The sequence below is a fragment of the Pimephales promelas genome, chromosome 16 (assembly GCF_988280905.1).
Source record: "Pimephales promelas chromosome 16, fPimPro1.hap1.1, whole genome shotgun sequence".
NCBI lineage: Eukaryota > Metazoa > Chordata > Actinopteri > Cypriniformes > Leuciscidae > Pimephales > Pimephales promelas.
Window position 1 is genome coordinate 19,381,460 of NC_142784.1, and position 15,778 is coordinate 19,397,237.

General features: G+C 38.0%; 1 protein-coding gene across 5 annotated transcripts in view; it reads right to left on the reverse strand.

Moving 5' to 3' along the window:
- Window positions 1-7,278: 7,278 nt before the first annotated feature.
- The window catches only part of gdpd5b (glycerophosphodiester phosphodiesterase domain containing 5b), a 47,664-nt gene continuing 39,164 nt past the window's right edge, over window positions 7,279-15,778 (reverse strand). For 2 of the 5 annotated variants that reach the window (XM_039662649.2, XM_039662660.2), the window contains exons 10-17: window positions 15,399-15,549; window positions 13,708-13,929; window positions 12,592-12,749; window positions 12,127-12,274; window positions 11,692-11,774; window positions 10,366-10,380; window positions 9,823-9,935; window positions 7,279-7,541 (exon numbers count right to left, since the gene is read on the reverse strand). In XM_039662649.2, coding sequence (XP_039518583.1) covers window positions 7,474-7,541; window positions 9,823-9,935; window positions 10,366-10,380; window positions 11,692-11,774; window positions 12,127-12,274; window positions 12,592-12,749; window positions 13,708-13,929; window positions 15,399-15,549 — 958 coding nt within the window. In that variant the 3' untranslated portion in view covers window positions 7,279-7,473. Of the gene's footprint in view, window positions 7,542-8,375; window positions 8,611-9,822; window positions 9,936-10,365; window positions 10,381-11,691; window positions 11,775-12,126; window positions 12,275-12,591; window positions 12,750-13,707; window positions 13,930-15,398; window positions 15,550-15,778 lie in introns of those variants that run through there. The other 3 variants (XR_005621542.2, XM_089121155.1, XM_039662669.2) reach the window with 3 other exon arrangements.

Below are 15,778 nucleotides of genomic sequence, written 5' to 3' on the forward strand. Positions count from 1 at the left end.
CCAGAGCTGAGATATCAAAATTCAAAATTTCGACCTGAAAAAAAAAACGACAGTGTTACCCCTTTCGTTTTTTTTCGTTTTTGGGCAAAAAAATAAGTTTCTCCAATCTTCCCAAAACTCTGGATTCTGATAGAGGGCCATGAGACTTTCACCTGAGTGCAAAAATGGAGGCTCTAGACCCTTCCAGAGCTGAGATATCAAAATTCAAATTTTCGACCCGAAAAAAAAACGACAGTGTTACCCCTTTCGTTTTTTTTTTCGTTTTTGGGCAAAAAATTAAGTTTCTCCAATCTTCTCAAAACTCTGGATTATGATAGAGGGCTGTGAGACTTTGACCTGAGTGCAAAAATTTAGGATCTAGACCCTTCCAGAGCTGAAATATCAAAATTCAAAATTTCGACCCGAAAAAAAAACGAAAGTGTTAACCCTTTCGTTTTTTTTTTTCGTTTTTGGGCAAAAAATTACGTTTCTCCAATCTTCTCAAAACTCTGGATTATGATAGAGGGCTGTGAGACTTTGACTTGGGTGCAAAAATGGAGGCTCTAGACCCTTCCAGAGCTGAGATATCAAAATTTCGACCCGAAAAAAAAAACGACAGTGTTGCCCCTTTCGTTTTTTTTTCATTTTCGGGTGAAAAATTAAGTTTCTCCAATCTTCTCAAAACTCTGGATTATGATAGAGGGCTGTGAGACTTTGACTTGGGTGCAAAAATGGAGGCGCTAGACCCTTCCAGAGCTGAGATATCAAAATTCAAAATTTCGACAAGAAAAAAAAAACGACAGTGTTACGCCTTTCGTTTTTTTTTTCATTTTTGGGCAAAAAAATAAGTTTCTCCAATCTTCTCAAAACTCTGGATTCTGATAGAGGGCAATGAGACTTTCACCTGAGTGCAAAAATGGAGGCTCTAGACCCTTCCAGAGCTGAGATATCAAAATTCAAAGTTTCGACCCGAAAAAAAAACGACAGTGTTACCCCTTTCGTTTTTTTTTCGTTTTTGGGCAAAAAATTAAGTTTCTCCAATCTTCTCAAAACTCTGGATTATGATAGAGGGCTGTGAGACTTTGACCTGAGTGCAAAAATTTAGGATCTAGACCCTTCCGGAGCTGAAATATCAAAATTCAAAATTTTGACAAGAAAAAAACAACAACAGTGTTACCCCTTTCGTTTTTTTTCGTTTTCGGGTGAAAAATTAAGTTTCTCCAATCTTCTCAAAACTCTGGATTCTGATAGAGGGCTGTGAGACTTTAACCTGAGTGCAAAAATGGAGGCTCTAGACCCTTCCAGAGATGAGATATCAAAATTCAAAATTTCGACCCGAAAAAAAAAACGACAGTGTTACCCCTTTCGTTTTTTTTGCGTTTTTGGGCAAAAAATTAAGTTTCTCCAATCTTCTCAAAACTCTGGATTCTGATAGAGGGTCATGAGACTTTAACCTGAGTGCAAAAATGGAGGCTCTAGACCCTTCCAGAGATGAGATATCAAAATTCAAAATTTCGACCCGAAAAAAAAAACGACAGTGTTACCCCTTTCGTTTTTTTTTCGTTTTTGGGCAAAAAAATAAGTTTCTCCAATCTTCCCAAAACTCTGGATTCTGATTCTGATAGAGGGCCATGAGACTTTCACCTGAGTGCAAAAATGGAGGCTCTAGACCCTTTCAGAGCTGAGATATCAAAATTCAAAACTTCGACCCGAAAAAAAAAAACGACAGTGTTACCCCTTTCGTTTTTTTTCGTTTTTGGGCAAAAAATTAAGTTTCTCCAATCTTCTCAAAACTCTGGATTATGATAGAGGGCCATGAGACTTTCACCTGAGTGCAAAAATGGAGGCTCTAGACCCTTCCAGAGCTGAGATATCAAAATTAAAATTTTCGACCCGAAAAAAAAACGACAGTGTTACCCCTTTCGTTTTTTTTCGTTTTTGGGCAAAAAATTAAGTTTCTCCAATCTTCTCAAAACTCTGGATTATGATAGAGGGCTGTGAGACTTTGACCTGAGTGCAAAAATTTAGGATCTAGACCCTTCCAGAGCTGAAATATTAAAATTCAAAATTTCGACCCGAAAAAAAAACGAAAGTGTTACCCCTTTCGTTTTTTTTTTTGTTTTTGGGCAAAAAATTACGTTTCTCCAATCTTCTCAAAACTCTGGATTATGATAGAGGGCTGTGAGACTTTGACTTGGGTGCAAAAATGGAGGCTCTAGACCCTTCCAGAGCTGAGATATCAAAATTCAAAATTTCGACCCGAAAAAAAAAACGACAGTGTTGCCCCTTTCGTTTTTTTTCATTTTCGGGTGAAAAATTAAGTTTCTCCAATCTTCTCAAAACTCTGGATTATGATAGAGGGCTGTGAGACTTTGACTTGGGTGCAAAAATGGAGGCGCTAGACCCTTCCAGAGCTGAGATATCAAAATTCAAAATTTCGACAAGAAAAAAAAAACGACAGTGTTACCCCTTTCGTTTTTTTTCGTTTTTGGGCAAAAAATTAAGTTTCTCCAATCTTCTCAAAACTCTGGATTATGATAGAGGGCTGTGAGACTTTGACCTGAGTGCAAAAATTTAGGATCTAGACCCTTCCGGAGCTGAAATATCAAAATTCAAAATTTTGACAAGAAAAAAACAACAACAGTGTTACCCCTTTCGTTTTTTTTTCGTTTTCGGGCGAAAAATTAAGTTTCTCCAATCTTCTCAAAACTCTGGATTCTGATAGAGGGTCATGAGACTTTAACCTGAGTGCAAAAATGGAGGCTCTAGACCCTTCCAGAGATGAGATATCAAAATTCAAAATTTCGACCCGAAAAAAAAAACGACAGTGTTACCCCTTTCGTTTTTTTTCGTTTTTGGGCAAAAAATTAAGTTTCTCCAATCTTCTCAAAACTCTGGATTATGATAGAGGGCTGTGAGACTTTGACCTGGGTGCAAAAATGGAGGCTCTAGACCCTTCCAGAGCTGAGATATCAAAATTCAAAATTTCGACCTGAAAAAAAAAACGACAGTGTTACCCCTTTCGTTTTTTTTCGTTTTTGGGCAAAAAAATAAGTTTCTCCAATCTTCCCAAAACTCTGGATTCTGATAGAGGGCCATGAGACTTTCACCTGAGTGCAAAAATGGAGGCTCTAGACCCTTCCAGAGCTGAGATATCAAAATTCAAATTTTCGACCCGAAAAAAAAACGACAGTGTTACCCCTTTCGTTTTTTTTTTTCGTTTTTGGGCAAAAAATTAAGTTTCTCCAATCTTCTCAAAACTATGGATTATGATAGAGGGCTGTGAGACTTTGACCTGAGCGCAAAAATTTAGGATCTAGACCCTTCCAGAGCTGAAATATCAAAATTCAAAATTTCGACCTGAAAAAAAAAACGACAGTGTTACCCCTTTCGGTTTTTTTTTTCGTTTTTGGGCAAAAAAATAAGTTTCTCCAATCTTCTCAAAACTCTGGATTCTGATAGAGGGCCATGAGACTTTCACTTGAGTGCAAAAATGGAGGCTCTAGACCCTTCCAGAGCTGAAATATCAAAATTCAAAATTTCGACCCGAAAAAAAAACGACAGTGTTACCCCTTTCGTTTTTTTTTTTCATTTTTGGGCAAAAAAATAAGTTTCTCCAATCTTCTCAAAACTCTGGATTCTGATAGAGGGCCATGAGACTTTCACCTGAGTGCAAAAATGGAGGCTCTAGACCCTTTCAGAGCTGAGATATCAAAATTCAAAATTTCGACCCGAAAAAAAACGACAGTGTTACCCCTTTCGTTTTTTTTTGTTTTTGGGCAAAAAATTAAGTTTCTCCAATCTTCTCAAAACTCTGGATTATGATAGAGGGCTGTGAGACTTTGACCTGAGTGCAAAAATTTAGGATCTAGACCCTTCCAGAGCTGAAATATCAAAATTCAAAATTTTGACCCGAAAAAAAAAAAACGACAGTGTTACCCCTTTCGTTTTTTTTTTCGTTTTTGGGCAAAAAATTAAGTTTCTCCAATCTTCTCAAAACTCTGGATTATGATAGAGGGCTGTGAGACTTTGACTTGGGTGCAAAAATGGAGGCTCTAGACCCTTCCAGAGCTGAGATATCAAAATTCAAAATTTCGATCCGAAAAAAAACGACAGTGTTACCCCTTTCGTTTTTTTTTTCATTTTCGGGCGAAAAATTAAGTTTCTCCAATCTTCTCAAAACTCTGGATTATGATAGAGGGCTGTGAGACTTTGACTTGGGTGCAAAAATGGAGGCTCTAGACCCTTTCAGAGCTGAGATATCAAAATTAAAAATTTCGACCCGAAAAAAAAAAACGACAGTGTTACCCCTTTCGTTTTTTTTGCGTTTTTGGGCAAAAAATTAAGTTTCTCCAATCTTTTCAAAACTCTGGATTCTGATAGAGGGCCATGAGACTTTGACCTGAGTGCAAAAATGGAATCTCTAGACCCTTCCAGAGCTGAGATATCGAAACTCAAAATTTCGACCCGAAAAAAAAAACGACAGTGGTACCCCTTTAGTTGTTTTTTTTCGGGCGAAAAATTAACGTTCTCCAATCTTCTCAAAACTCCTGATTCTGATAGAGGGCCATGAGACTTACAGTTGAGAGCAAAAATTGAGTCTCTAGACCCTTCCAGAGCTGAGATATCGAAACTCAAAGATTCGACCCGGAAAAAAAAAACGAAAGGGGTACCCCTTTTGTTTTGTTTTTTCGGGTGAAAAATTAAGTTTCTCCAATCTTTTCAAAACTCTGGATTCTGATAGAGGGCCATGAGACTTACACCTGAGTGCAAAAATGGAGGCTCTAGACCCTTCCAGAGCTGAGATATCGAAACTCAAAAACTCAACCCAAAAAAAAAAACGAAAGGGGTACCACTGACGTTTTTTTCGGGTCGAAATTTTGAGTTTCTCTGATCTTCTTGAAACTCTGGATTCTGATAGAGGGCCACGAGACTTAGACCTGAGTGCAAAAATGGAGGCTCTAGACCCTTCCAGAGCTGAGATATCGAAACTCAAAATTTTGACCCAAAAAAAAAAACCCAAAGGGGTACCACTGTCATTTTTTTTTCGGGTCGAAATTTTGAGCTTCTCTGATCTTCTTGAAACTCTGGATTCTCATAGAGGGCCACGAGACTTAGACCTGAGTGCAAAAATGGAGGCTCTAGACCCTTCCAGAGCTTAGATATCGATACTCAAAATTTCGACCGAAAAAAAAAAACCCCGAAAGAAATCACTGTCGTTTTTTTTTTCGGGTCGAAATTTTGAGTTTCTCTGATCTTCTTGAAACTCTGGATTCTGGTAGAGGGCCATGAGACTTAGACCTGAGTGCAAATATGGAGGCTCTAGACCCTTCCAGAGCTGAGATATCGAAACTCAAAATTTCGACTGAAAAAAAAAAACGAAAGGGGTACCACTGTCGTTTTTTTTTTTTGGGGTCGAAATTTTGAGTTTCTCTGGTCTTCTTGAAACTCTGGATTCTGATAGAGGGCCATGAGACTTAGACCTGAGCGCAAAAATTTAGGCTCTAGACCCTTCCAGAGCTGAGATATCGAAACTCAAAGATTCGACTCGAAAAAAAAAACGAAAGGGGTACCACTGTCGTTTTTTTCGGGTCGAATTTTTGAGTTTCACTGATCTTCTTGAAACTCTGGATTCTGATAGAGGGCCACGAGACTTTGACCTGAGTGCAAAAATGGAGTCTCTAGACCTTTCCAGAGCTGAGATATCGAAACTCAAAATATTGACCCAAAAAACAAAACAAAGGGGTACCACTGTCATTTTTTTTTTCAGGTCGAAATTTTGAGCTCCTCTGATCTTCTTGAAACTCTGGATTCTCATAGAGGGCCATGAGACTTAGACCTGAGTGCAAAAATGGAGGCTCTAGACCCTTCCAGAGCTGAGATATCGAAACTCAAAATTTCTATCCGAAAAAAAACCCGAAAGGGGTACGTACCACTGTCGTTTTTTTTTTTTGGGGTCGAAATTTTGAGTTTCTCTGATCTTCTTGAAACTCTGGATTCTGATAGAGGGCCATGAGACTTAGACCTGAGTGCAAAAATGGAGGCTCGAGACCCTTCCAGAGCTGAGATATTGAGATATTTATAATGGCATAAATGCTACGTGGGATCTCAATATCTCAGCTCTGGAAGGGTCTAGAGCCTCCATTTTTGCACTCAGGTCTAAGTCTCATGGCCCTCTATCAGAATCCAGAGTTTCAAGAAGATTGGAGAAACTTATTTTTTTCGCACCAAAAAAAAACCGAAAGGGAAACTCTGGATTCTTATAGAGGGCCATGGGACTTAGACTTGAGTGCAAAATGGAGGCTCTAGACCCTTCCAGAGCTGAGATATTGAGATCCCACCTAGCATTTATGCTACTGTGCAAAGAAATACAAACACTGTCAAATCTGCAGTTTTTTTATTTTTATTGACTGATTTCTGAAACACATCATTAAAACATCAACCAGCACAATCGTTCAGCCTGTCCTCTGTGTGACAGCACAACCACTGTAAACAATGTCACATCTCACATTTATAATATTAAGTCTGGGGTCAGGGCACCTCAGCAACAGGAAGCCCTGTACAAAGTGTTCAATACATGAAAAGCTACTTAAACAAGAGGGTTGACGCTAAAATTATAATTTAATAGTTTAAAAAAGAAAAGCCACTGAACAACATTCAAACACTTTTTATTATAGGACAGTGTCCAAGTAATATTGCACGGCATCGAAACTCCAAGCCAGCTTTCAACAGTGTTCAACTACAGCCTAAACTAAACTTTAACTTTTGGTTTCTGTAATCCCCCATTCCAAACTAATTAGTGGATATATTTTGTCTCCCTTACATCAAACCACTGGTATGTATGCAGAATATGTGCCTAAATGTTCCATGTATTCTGGCATCATACTGACCAAGATGATAAGGCTGGGTGATTTCCTCTCAAAATGACAACTGAACCACATGCTAAATAGGTGGAATGTCAAACACAGTAAATATCACTGAAGGGCTAAAGGCAGGCACTCTGTAAACACCTGTTAGATCTACAAAATTTACAACCGTTTGAACAGAAGGCATCATTAGACTGTGAATATCACATCAAATCAAGGTCTAGAAATAAAAAAAGCTGGCATTATATACGTTATACTCCACGTTGGCTGGCTATGGAAGATTAGAAAAAAATAAAATCCCCAAAAACCGATAGATAAAATCCACTATATTATCACAGGCATGCTTGCAATACGAAGCAAGTAACAGGCATTCCAGCATCCTCAAGCGTTACATGGGGGAAGAGGCCACAGATTTGGTAATAGTCCGAAAAACCACACTTCATTCTTCTCTTTATTGTACAGAATTTAGAACAAGCAACTTAGCAAAGGAAAAACGGGGAAAAAATATCTGTACAAGAGTCCATCATCACCAGTAGACTAAGAGATAAGTCAGCAGTAAGTTCAGAGGATACACCACAAGTTGGTTCAGGATGTGATGCATTTTTTTTTTCGCTCCATGAGCAACGCCTTAATTGGTGTAGTAGTTAAATCCATTTTCCATGTATGGTTCATCGCTGCTGACTCCGTTGCTCACCTCTGTGGAAGAAGATGAAAGAAGGCAATAAAAAGAAAGTTTAACATCCATGACGTTTGCAAGACGATGCAAAATCGCAAACTGAGGATCTTTAAACAAACTTGAGACACATCGGCTCTGTTCCAAACCTTAGTGAGCTGCTTCAGGTGTGCTTCTTTTTCAATCTTATAAGAAATGTTTTTTGCCTTAAAATCTTGGCTAAATTCAGTAAGAGTTGATATTACACATTTTACAACAAGCACCCCAAAAAAAAAAAAAAAAAATGAAAGGGGTACCACTGTCGTTTTTTTTGGGGGGGTTAAAATTTTGAATATCTCAGCTCTGGAAGGGTCTAGAGCCTCCATTTTTGCACTCAAGTCTAAGTCCCATGGCCCACTATCAGAAGATCAGAGAAACTAAAAAAATTTACCCCCCAAAAAAAACAACAGTTCCTTGAAACCTTCTTGAAATCTTCTTGAAACAATTGATTCTGATAGAGGGCCATGAGACTTAGACCTGAGTGCAAAAATGGAGGCTCTAGACCCTTCCAGAGCTGAGATATTGAGATCCCACCTAGCATTTATGCCATTATAAAAATAGTGGGTTATTGGACAAATAGTGGGTTTGTGGACACGTGGTTTTAAAAAAGAAACGCTCCTTAAATCACCAAATCAGCATATTAGAAGAGTTTCTAATGGTTCATGCAAGGTTCAACATAATAATAATGCTTTAGGGTAACCCTTTTTAGAAGGTATAGGTTATAGCCAATGTAGTTTGTAGACTTGGAACCGAGCTGCTGGTTGTAGATGTTCTTTCTGAATTCCACACATCTGAATGATCCTCCCCCTCATACTCACCATACGCAGGCCACAGTTATCCTGGCCAGTGGTGCTACAGATCATTCAGTCTGTGGGATGTCAGCGGAGAATGGATTGATGGATGGATGAACGGATGCAGGAAGAGACAGGACGGTGGCAGGCAGTAAGAAACAGGAGGGAGAGAGGAGGGACTGGGAATGAGATGGAATGGGATGCGGAGACATACAGTAGTGGAAGACTCAAACCCAGGAGGTGGACAGCTACTGTGGCTGACCTTAAAAACACACAGAGGCATGCGAACACTGTTGGGACACATGCACACACAAAGCTAATCCAGAAATACAATGCATGCAACATGTGTACAGTTAACCGGACATTGACCCTGTAATGGCTGACGTTTGAATTTTGCCCAAACAGAGCAAAAATGAGCAATTTCGTGCAGTTCCTGATGTTTTTATGGTCTAAATGTAAGATGAAATTCTGACAGCTTGTAGCATAAATCAATGAAATCTTTATAACAGTGTCCACCTTTTTTGCAACGCTTTTTAAACAGCTAAACTAACAAAGTGGTTGACACTGGAAGCCCCACACATTCAAATGACAAATGGCCACTCTTACGTTAAAAATAAGGTGGATAGTAGACTACTTGTCAGTTGGTTTTCTTATGAAGGGCAAAACATGTAATGCAATGACACACTGTGATGACAGAGATATACAAATGAACATTCCTCAAAAGCCTGATGTATTTGAAACTCACATTAGCATGATTTTTCGAAAACTTTTGTTTTTGTGGCTAAAGTAAGAGTGTTATTCAGAATGGCAGCAGCTGAAAGGTTTGTTTGAAATGCGCCCTCTACTGTACAGATGTGAATTTGCATTTCCTTCAGCCTGAGGAATTATTCATGTCACTTTTGGTGTGAAAGGGTGCAATACTCGAAGACATTACTTTTAAAAGTAACTTTCCCCGACACTGTTTATATATATATATATTTTTTTTATTCTGCAATTCAATTTACTTTATCTATGGACCAGTTATGGACCACTTCAATGCAACTTCCTCAGGTTTAAGTTCAGCTCTTTGGGCTTTCTCCTGGTTTGTTCCTAGCGTTCCTGGCGACGTTATAGTTTTCTTGTTGTAACTTGGACCTCAACTTGAGTTTCTAGCCATTTACCAAATGTTTTATTCACTATATATTATAATTAATAGTGAATCCCTTCAGTTTTGAGTCACAAGATGGTGCTAATGAGCTTGGTGGTATGAAAAGTGAGACATTGTGGAGTAATAAATGAGACATTAAATAAATGTAAATCTTGCACCAGTATTTTGTCATGTAAAATGGTGAAATATGTAGTTTAACAGTCATTATTATACATTTTGATTGCCCAATAAGCTCTCTCTCTCTCTCTCTCTCTCTCTCTCACACACACACACACACACACACACAGTATAATAATTGCCAACAGGAGGTGTTTTGGTGGCTCTTACCAGAGAAGATGAGCTTCTCCTTCATAATGTTGACATCTCTGCTGGATCTCCTAACAGCTGCGCTCAGCATGATCTGCTCTGGGTTGTAGCTACGCATCCCACTCATTCTCCACCTGTGATCACGTGCACACACAAACACACACGTACACAAACCGCCCTTAGTGACCATATCCAAACAGAGAATACGTTGTTACAGCTGACCCTGTAAATAAAACATTCATTTTCGATTTATAATCTTATTGTTGACAATCAAATGAACTCACGAATCTAAAGGTGATTTTTTAACGTAATTGGTAGACACTAAGATATGGCACAAGGTATTTACAGTACCGTTCAAAAGTTTGGGGTCAGTAAAAAAAATGTATACTTTTATTCAGCAATGTTTTGAGGTTTAGTGAGAAGAGTTAGTAGTAGCATTGACAAAATCCAGGTCAAACAAAAGGTCCAGGCAGACAGATTGAAACAGGGTTATACAGAGAAAGAAGGGCAAGAAAGGGAGATATATACACTGGCAGCATGGGCCAACAGTGCTGACCCAATTACCTGATTATGTGATAGCTGAGAGATGCCAGAATGCAGCAGAGAAGAGGAGCATGCACATCAGGCAGAGAGCAAGAAGAAGAGGAGGAGAGGTGGAAGAAAGGGGTAAAAGAAAGGGAGAGAATCAAGAGGTCAGTTCAGAAAAGCAGATGCAAATGTCACTTTGGCAAGCGCAGCAAACGTAGAGGATCCAGAGCCCCACAAAACATTGAGTGCTCATTTCACACATTAACCAGTGACGCTGATCTGGAACATTAAACATTATAATGAAAAAATAACTGGGGAGTACGCTAAACATCCAATGCAAACACATTTTCTTCATATTTATTCTTCTTTCCTTCTCTCTAACCATGGTTCAGGATGCATTCATATTTTGTTTTGTTAAGGTTGAACGAAGATGCAACACACAATTTGATTGTGTGAAACAACCAAAGCAAAGTGAATCTATGCATTTTAAGAATGACTTTAAACAACCTTTAACATTCAAAGTCATATTTTCTTTTAGACTAAAACCGTATTGTTTGGGTGAATTTAAGGTCATACAGAACATACATTTAAAAATATCTGTTTAGTAGTAAAAACTAAAAATGTATATACAGGATACACTAACTTTCTACAAACATATATATTTCTATTTGCTAGTTTTGTATTGCTTGTAATCTAGATGAGATTGAAAGGATTTAAATTGAGATGAATTTTAATATTTTATTTAGGTATGTTAGTGTATATGTTGGAAATTTGGAAAGAAGAATTAATATATTGTTGTTAGTGCTAACTAAAACTAAATATATAACTTGAAATAAATATGTTTTCATTAGTTGGAAAAAAAATGGAAAACAATATATATCTGATAAATAAAACCTAAATGAAAATGAGAAATGTTGCCTTGACAACTAACTGAAATAATTTTAAGTTGAAGTGAATAAAAAAAACAAAACTAAATAAAAAAAAAATACACCTACACACACACACACTTTCTCACACACTCTTTCTTTGTATCTCTCTCTCTCTCTCTCTCTCTCACACACACACACACACACACACACACACACACACACACACACACACACACACACACACACACACACACACACACACACACACACACAGAGAGAGAAAGAGAGTGTATATATAAACTTGACTAAAAAGACAAATAAAAATGACAAAAACACAAAACATGATTATTAAAACTTAAAAAATTAAAATTAAAAACTTAAAATTAAAACAAAAAAATAAAAGCCTATTCAATATATTAATAAATAGCTTGACAGAATAAATAATGCTAAAATAATTCACATATATATAATAATCAAACAAGTGGACACTTACTTCTGGAATATAAATATTCCCAGAACTACAGCAAAGGAAATGAGATCAGTGGAGATCCATATCAAGCAGTACTCATCCGGAGTCTGGGAAGACACAAATGCTAGTGAGGTACACACACACACACACACCACTAGATGGTGCAAGAGAAATTTATAGAACAGGCAATGCTGTGCAATGCATATAAAACATGCTCCTGAATATTATATTGCATGAGATAATTTTATCAATATATATTATATACAAAATATGCCAATAACTCAATTAACATATTTAGCATATTTGTTTTATATTCTAGTAAAAAAAAAAAGCACAACAAAGCACAAAAATGACAGTAATGCTTTTGTTTTGAATAAAGGCCAGAGCAGCAGATGTTGACCAATTATATTTCTAATCCATTGCCTAATGAATAATCTACAAGCAGATGAGGGTTTGTACCATGAGCCAGAGCGGATAGTGCACCTTCCTCAGCACCTGCGGGGCTTCAGAGGAGACGGACGACACCCCGCTACACCACAGCAGAGAATACAGCCACGGGGCGTTCACTGAATACAGAGTCAGACTGATGTTGTTCTCATTATACAGCCTATTCAAATAAACAGAGATTTGGGATGAGCTTTTGGACTAAAAGGCTATTCACACCCACACCAACTGCAACACATTTTTGTCAATCTCTTATTTCCGCTATACTTGTTTGTTGTTGCTATGGCTTTTTCTGTTGAATTTAGATGTGAGCAACAAGCTTACAGGCTAAATTGTGCCCTGGAATAGCAACATTGGCTATAATATAGCTTGAGTTTGGCTCAGACACAGCAGCTTTTGTTCCCAAACTGTCTCTTATCGTGTAATGTGGATGTTGTAAGTAAGTGAGACCAGGTGTTTGTAAATAGAGCAGAGGCCTACCGGACGTCCTGCACAGAGGCCTGGTTGTAGCGCAGGAGGACCCTGCTGATGTCTTTATGATGGAGTGTGTCGAGGGGCAGCTTGTGTACTGAGGTCTGCTGTAAACCTGGAGCAACCTGCCTCACCATCTCCCTGTTACTGTCCACCGTCCACATCACCTACACACAAAACAGTTCAATGTGAGAAGGGAAATACAAACTATGGAATAAGTATACTGTATTAACCCTGTGAAGCCTGACACTGTATAAAGTAATAGTCAGACAAATCTAATTATACATTTTAAAAAAGTATCGAATAACATTTAACATGATATGCATCATGATATATTATAGGACAATATGGAACTCACACTCAAGGAGGGGGGAAAATTATTCAGAGGCCCAAAATGAGCTTGTAATGTAAATGAATGAGATCTTTATAACAGTTTAGTAGACTACATACAAAAAACGCATTTAAATATCAGTGGCCACTCTATATTTCCCAATAATATGTCTTTGTAAGATGATATTTAAATGCTTCGTTTTATGATCAAAGCTCTGTCGATTTTATTTGTATGGGGAAAAACATATAATGCATTGCAATACTATGAATACTAAGAGAGATGTATACGTACATAGATGCTCCTCAAAATCCAGATTTTTAAAAAATTCTGTATGGATAATCATCTTAAAATATCACTAACAATATAAACGTTATTATTACGTTTACTTTATAAATATTAATTAAGATTTCACAGCAAAAAGATACAAGTACCACAACCTGAAGGTGAACATTTTTACATTTATACTAAAAGGCTTTTTGCTTGCTGAAAAAATGAATCAGATGACAGCATGCATGTAGTGGATTGTGTAAAGCTGGTGTTTTAGCAAAGTTTTGATCATGTTGATCATGTTGATAATATAGGCCTTAGAAATTTGCTTTTCAAATATGAGAGTTATTAAGGTTACACCCATAATGTAATTAGTTTTACTCACAGCTGGGGGCGCGACTATACAACCATATAAAACAAGGACAAACGCATCCTAAAGATATGTATTTCAACCCTAGGCCAAGGATGAATGAGATCTCCAGTAGCATATCAAAGGTGAGTATCACTCCCTCAAGACGAAGACTAACCTGCCGTTGTGGTATTCTTGACCTCAGAACAGTGTCCAGGGTGAGGTTGACCCAGTCATGGTGGTGGGGGTGATTGGGCGGTGGTCTACGCAGAGTGAATACAGCCGAGGTCTTGGATTTAGCCGCTAGTTTCAGCATCTGCTCCAAGCTGCACACCGTCTGGTTCCCCACCGACAAGCGCTCGGAAGCTGACATGTACTGTACAGTCCAGAAAGGATCATCCTGCGTTCAGTGAAATCAGTTAGTCAAGCTATATGCAGATATATGTACTTATAAATTCTTAATGAAAAAGATAAAAATTTTAAAGTAAAAAAAAAAAGCTATGAAGCTTATGACACTGTGCCTAATTGACCTATGGCTAAGCCACGCCCTCAAACGCGATGAGCCAATCATAGTATCCAGCTAACCCAATACACTCGGACATTCTCTGCTTCCACGTCCATTGAAACACATTGCAGTTAGTCAGTTTCATTCGTTTTTTCTTTGTATTTTAAGTTTAAAATGGTCTAACGGTGTGCATGGGGTACATGCAACTCCGACACTAGGTTCCCGAGAGTCTGGGCAACAGTGTGTATTTTTTTACCCTTTCCCAAGCCACATCTCTACCGAGATAAGTGTCTGCTCTGGATTAAGTTATGCGGTAGACCACAACACCAACTAAACGTGGATAAATTAAACAAGGATGTCTACATCTGTTCTAAGTTAAGTCAACAACGTATTTGAACGTTATCTTCAAAATCTCTAACGTAACGCTAGGCTAACATTAGGTTAGGTTAACATGTCACTTAGCTTCATTAACGTATCTGTAAATAACCGAGATAACAAATGTTAACAATGTTGTGCTGAATGATTCATGTAAATAACGTTACTGTAGCGCCAAATGGTGACGGCAACGATATGCGGGTTATCACGTTTACACTATGACCTGTACATTTTTGTCAGGACCTGAAGCTTTTAATCGACCTTCTCAACAATAAAATTATTAATGTATCCCTCCAATGCATAGATAAGGCCCTTTAGGTGACTTCGAGATGATATTTAATCTTTCTGTCTCCAAAATTCACCAATTGCCTCCTGTGAAATGTCTCCTACTGTGACAGCTGCCATAGCGCCTGCCCCCGAATGTTGACTGTTTGTCCGAGTGAGTGGAGTGGGCGTGGCTTAGCCATAAGTCAATTACATTGAAGTGCACTTTTAATTGGAGTAAGAGTCAAAATTTAGATTTACATAACTTGTTACTGTACCTTAAAGATTTCTATATGCAAATGATATCTGTTCTAACAGGCTAATCACTTTGCATAAGTCGTTTTGGATAAAAGTGTCTGCTAAATGACAAAATGCATGAAATGCAGTATAGTTATTGTTCATCAGGTTGGGCTGATTGTGTGTCGATGTATAAATTTGGATGAACATATGTGCAGACATCATAACTGTGAAATGTTTTATCCAAATGACCTGTTTTGCAATATCATTTCCATTAATGGTCAAGCGAGAGGCTTAGTGCGAGTATTAAAGTACATCTACATATTAGACTGAACTCATATTTAAAAAAGAAAATCCTGTTTTTTATAAGTCCCCATTAAAATTTTAAAACATTCAGTGTTGCCATAAACAAATGCAAATTACCAACAGAACTACATCTCTATTTCAGCCTTATTGTAGACATTGTTTAGAGCCAAAATGGCCCATACCTTCAGAAACCACTGGCCAGCGTTCAGTGAGCTCAGATCAGTCCAGTTGAAGAGTGAAGCATCCTCATACTGTCTCTCTGGGAACACTCTCCTCACGTTTGTGGTTCTCCTCAATGTCCGGTCTCTCATGAGGAACGGCACACCATCTAGACTACAGCCAAAGCCAGAGTTACTCAGCAGTGTGTGATTAGACAGCACTTAGATGCAACTGAGAAAGTGCTTCCATTAGGGCTGAACCTGCAAGCTATTCAATGATAAGACCGTGAATAAAAGAGGTGAGTGGACTTGCTGTATGCTATGAATAGCAGAAGAACATCTGTATGGACTTTTTATAATAGTGGGATTGTTGTCCAATTGAAGTAGTATTATTTTTTTAATAT